Source organism: Vitis vinifera, chromosome 5 (assembly GCF_030704535.1).
Source record: "Vitis vinifera cultivar Pinot Noir 40024 chromosome 5, ASM3070453v1".
Classification (NCBI taxonomy): domain Eukaryota; kingdom Viridiplantae; phylum Streptophyta; class Magnoliopsida; order Vitales; family Vitaceae; genus Vitis; species Vitis vinifera.
Window position 1 is genome coordinate 12,350,083 of NC_081809.1, and position 5,495 is coordinate 12,355,577.

General features: G+C 35.7%; 1 protein-coding gene across 1 annotated transcript; it reads right to left on the reverse strand.

Annotated features, from left to right (window-relative positions):
- Positions 1–958: 958 nt before the first annotated feature.
- Positions 959–4,250, reverse strand: LOC100266584 (glutamate receptor 2.7; the record flags this gene model as incomplete). The annotated part of the gene is made up of 4 exons (XM_002283258.5): positions 959–1,299; positions 1,591–1,988; positions 2,079–2,391; positions 2,937–4,250. Coding segments are annotated over 4 exons (2,250 nt in total), but the record flags the coding sequence as incomplete, so codon positions are not given.
- Between the last annotated feature and the right edge of the window lie 1,245 nt (positions 4,251–5,495).

A 5,495-nucleotide genomic window follows, 5' to 3' on the forward strand; every position in this document is an offset into this window, starting at 1 on the left:
TTTGGCATGCTTGAATTGATTCATAAGCTGATAAAAACATGTAAACTTGCCACAAAATGGTTAAAACCAATTACTAAGGACCTTAATGAATTAATTGGGTTAAATGAATATGATTACTACACAAAGGTGCTTAAAACCATTATAATTAGATCTACAAAATAACACTTTTTGGTAGTAATCAATAACCTGGTCTTGTTCTAAGACAGGTTCTCCAATTGCTGCTAGACTATCTGCAGCTCCTTTAACCTTCATGATATAATCGATCATAGACAGAGAACCTTTCTTGGTTGACTGTAACTCGAGCCTTAGCTGCATAATTATGGCTTTGGAGGAAGATGAGAAGGTTTTCTCCAATGCATTCCAAGCAGAGTGAGAAGAGTTGTGACCAATGATTTGTGCCATGATCGCTGGTGTGAGAGACGAGTAGAGCCAGCTGAGGATCGTTCGATCTTGTCTTCTCCAAGCAACAAAGGCAGGATTAATCAATCCTGAACTGAGTTCTTTATCTGGACAGATGGAAAATCCGTCTATGAAATCTTCAAATCCATTGGCAAAAACAACATTATCAATCTGAGATTTCCACAGAATGTAATTAGTCCAATCAAGTTTCACAAGTAGAGTATGATTGAGCATCTGATAAGAAGGATGGGACGCCATTGTAGTGCTTTGTCCAGATCCAATCGAGCCAGATGATGAAGAGGATTGAGTGGAAGCGGAATCCATGATTGGATCTTAAGGAAAGAGATGGAAAACTGAGAAAAAAGAGGAGAAAAAAAATAGGAGAATACTCACACCTTTGATCGAGAGGCTCTGATACCAAGTTAGAATTTGAGAAGGCAAAACTCTGTTCTCTTCGTAGGAGAAACAAGAGTGAAAGAGAGTTTATATATTGTTCAAGAAACTCTATTACAAGAAGTAAAGACAACTATAGAGATAGCTGTCATAACAGAAAGTACAGCTCACAAGAGCTTCTAGAAAGAAGTTGTTACAACAGAACAACACAAATAAAGGAAACAGAAAGCAAGTAAAGACTATCACCTGGGATCCGTAACCACTTCCTCTATCTTTGGCTTATCACAGGCAAAGGAAGAACAATAGAAAGCAGAGGGTGGAAGTGGCGCCACATAAAAAGTAGAGAGCCCAGAAGTTCCGTAGGCTTAGCTCATCAATTTCGATGGTGGAACACTCTGCAGAACGAGGAAACCACTTATCTTCTAATGATTTTAGAATCCCCTTCTCAGATATGGTTAGGATGGCTTTAGAGACATCAGCAGCTAGTGGAGATCCTTTCTGAAAGGCCTGCATGGGGATTAACGAGGATGAAATTAAATGACCAAAGGTGATTTCATAGTAAGAATGCTAAACAAATTCCATATACCGTATACTATCCTATTCCACTGAGCAAAGGTTCAACTAATTCGTACCCCAGACAAGGGATGGGCAACTTTTCTTTGGACAAAAAGGGCATGACAAGGGAAATCAGTTTGGGCCACTCCATACATTTGGTGGCCTAAACTTTCCTCCCTCAAGCAAATTTCCCAAGAAAAATTTAGTGAATGCAAATGGGGAAGAGCTCGAGTTACTACTCACAAATCCTAATCCTCCGAATCTGTTGAGGGGTTGGTTGGCAGTGTAATTCTTGCAGAACTGATTGATGAAAACTTTTGCGTAAGGGAGTTCAAGAAAGGCAGCTGAGATGTTCCCACTCTGGAATTCGCCAGGATATTGGTATTGGTTGCTAATATTCTTGATATCAGCCCCTTTGAATTTAATCACATTCTCCAAGTATTTCCTCACAAATGAATCACCATCACAACCAACCACAGACTTGGTAGCTTTTAGCCATTCCACATCTGTCACATTGGATTCAAGTCGTCGGACAGTGAGGATTGAAGAGAGACTAGCAGTGTAGCTGGAGGTTAAGACGAAGACAACAAATAGCCACACCACTATCACTACTCGAGTAATATTGCTATGAATTGCCTCCCCTGGAAAATGAAAAATGAAACAACAGGATGCTAAGTAATTTAATTATTGAGCAAACCAAAATGTCTTCCATTTTTATTATTACTACTTACTATGAGCAAAGAAAAGAGAAGAGAAGGTGAACCAAAGAGCAGTCCCAAGCTGATTCTTCCATGGGCCTCTGAATGCCGGATTATTGGATTGGTACTCCAGTACCCATACTATGAACATGGTGTAGATCAAGAGGGCACCTGTGACTACCCACATTTCCATGGTGAAAGGCTTCAGGAACATCCATGCCTTCTGAGGTTCTTCAGAACTTACTTGTACTATAACCAATCCCGACTCAGCATATGGCACTGTGAATTCCACTTTTTTTGAACGGTTGGCTAGTATGGTCACATCCCCAACCACAGCATCATAGGTCTTCCATGTATTTGATTCACAAGAGATGCACACAAAATTTCTATCAGAAACAAATGATTGAAACAAATACAAAGTCTGATTCAGGAATTCTGAGAGTTAATCTTCTGTCATATGTTCACTGCTGTCTTATGACGACAAAGTCAAAAGTTAATATATCAGAAAAGTCTACTAAGCAGTATTTCTTCCATAAAAAAAACTTTGTTAAATTCCGGCTCTCTTGCTGTAGTCAAGCAGGCAAATATTGACTAGGAGAGAATGATGTTCAGTCAGACTTTGATTGGCTGAAGGCAACTAACAATTTGATTTTCATTTATCAAATACCTGTTTCAGTTGTTTTCGTCTAACCAACAACACGTTGGTCAGTAAGCCAGACAGATGCTTTAAGCGTCATTAGAAAAGGAAGAGGGACAAAAGGCAGCTGAAGATAGAAATAAATTAATCATGGACATTACAGGGATCGAAGTTGAGATTTACTTCTAGTGTGGGGAATCTCATGATTATTGAGAAAGATTTAAAGATCAAAGGCTAGAGATAGGAGTAATTACCTTGTTATAAACAAAATCAACCAGCTCATCGTATGTGCCAATAACTGGATGGAACTCGTAGGGTAGAGAGTAATTTTGCTCCAAAATTTTTAACACCTCGCGGAAAATATCAATACAGAAACCACTATATCTTTTGTCAGCTTCGGCTTCGGCTTCGTCCACCTTCACAAACTTGTCGAAAGAGGTTTTAGCTGGAATTCCAATCTTCAATGGTTTTGCATCAGTGGGCATTTCCCATCCCTTGGGGACACGTTTTATTAGGTACCCAGGCCAAATCACTGGACCATCCAAAACCTTTGTGGTGTTTCTACTGCTATTTTTGTCTCGACCTTCTCTTCTGAAAGGGTTGTCTAAGTCCTGCGTCCAAAAGTCAAGCTCCTTGTAGCCCGTTCTAACAACGTTTATAATCCTGAACAGCAACGAATTTGAATTTGATAGATCACCCCCTTCAAAAATAATGTTGCCACTTAAACCACTGAAGTTTCTTGCTAATATATTTTTTAACATCATTTTTGGAGTATTAGTATCATCACTAGCTAATCTCTCCAGGGCCCGTGCGATGACAGCAATGCTATCATCTGCTCGCAGTGCATGAATTCCCGGCTGGGTGTTGTTTTCCTCTGGGTTTTCGGATTTAAAATTTTTCTGAAACTGAGCAGAGAATTCTAGGAAGGGCCTATTGGATTTGGAATAGTAGGACTTGATTCCTAGAGCCCCTTCCATATAGGGGATAACAGAGGTATCCATGGAATCCAGGAAGCTTGAAATGCTATCTGTAATGATCCAGGCTGAGTCTTTCCCCATAAAATCCATTCGCCTTGCTTCTTGGAACAAATGGGTAGCCATTGGTAATGATGATTGAAGAACAATGAAAACCCTGGATTGTGTGCTCAGAAGCTTCAAGAGCTCTTGATATACTGATTCTCTTGGATCAGATAGAGATGATATGGGAGGAAGAGACAAATGGTACTCGATCTCCGATCCAACTCTTTGAAGAGCTTCAGAGAAAAGAGTTAACATCTCAGCGTTTCCACCGTACGCATCATCTTCGTAGATTGCAATGACCCCTCGCCAGTGATAGGAGCGAACGATGGCTGAAATGCACCTTACCTGTTCATAAATATTGCTGCCCATTTGTATCAGCGTGGGCCTTCCAAGCCGCCTCGACGGCCGGACACTCGCTGATGCCGCCAATGAAAGAACTGGTACTTGAGCTTGGTTTTCGATTTCAGCAGCTAAAGCCGCTTGCTGCCATGTATTCATGCCCACAATCACTTGCACTTTCTCCTCTTTAATCAATTCTTCAGCTGCAATTAAATGTTATGAACTCCATCAATTGTATTCCATTTTTATTCTGCCTATTTCATTCATATTCAGTACTTAGCAGTGTTTTTCACTACATAGAAGCAATAAAAATCTATTTCCACCTATTTCATTTGTTTTTCCTTTTTCTTTTCTTTTTCCTACTTAAAACAAGTTTTTCAAGTTATCCTAAGTTTATTTCGGGAGAATTATCTAAATATATCCTATCTAATATGGATAAATTCAGAACCCAGAAAAGTTACTTTCACGATAATATATTGGAATAATAATTTTGTACATAATTCCAATGAGCTCCAATGAGCTCTAGGTCGTCACTCTTTTTTTACCTTAATTTTATTCATTTTTTCTTTTTTATTATTATTTTTTTTTCACTTGAAGACCCAATTAGTGGCCTTCCCCCACCTCTTTTTTTTTTTTTTTTTTTTTTTCATTTTTTTTTGTTTTCCTTTTTTCCTTCCCACTAATAGCGGCCCCATTCCCACCTCCTCCCCAAATTGAATTAAGTTTTATATCAATTAAGTTTTATTCTTTTTTAATACTTTGATTTAATTAATTTTTTAAAATAATTCACATTTCTCCCTATTTTGAAAATCTACTTAATTTAAAAGGCAAACTTTATTTTTTAAAAATACAATTCATTTATTCATTATGTTTTTTACTTTTTTTATTAAATTTTTATTTTAACATCATATGTAATTAATGCATTATAATAATTAGTTTTTAATATAAAAATATACTCACCTATAATAATTAATAATCTAATAAATAAATACTAATATTTTAAATGATATTGATTTCAAATATATATATATATATATATATATATATATATATATACACATATAATATTTAATTTTGTTTTGTATTAATATGTTTATATTTATAATGTTTATAATTTTCATATTATGGATCTCATTTTTTATTTTTATAGGACATTAAACCTAAATTTTAAAAATTAAAAAAAAAAAAAAAAAAAAAAAAAAACCATCCACTGAAACTAAATTTTTTTCTTCAAATTAAAACAAAAAAATAATATTAAAAAAATATTAATTTACCTTTAATTTTATTCTTGGTAATGATCATTTTTTAAGAGTGTTAAATTTTAAAAGCATTATTTAAAGGTATGTAGAATTAAAATTTTAAAAGTGTTTGCATTAGAATTTTAAATATAAATTCACCATTCTCACACATTGATATTTAAAAAGAAAAACTAATTTTTTTTATTAAATATGTAAA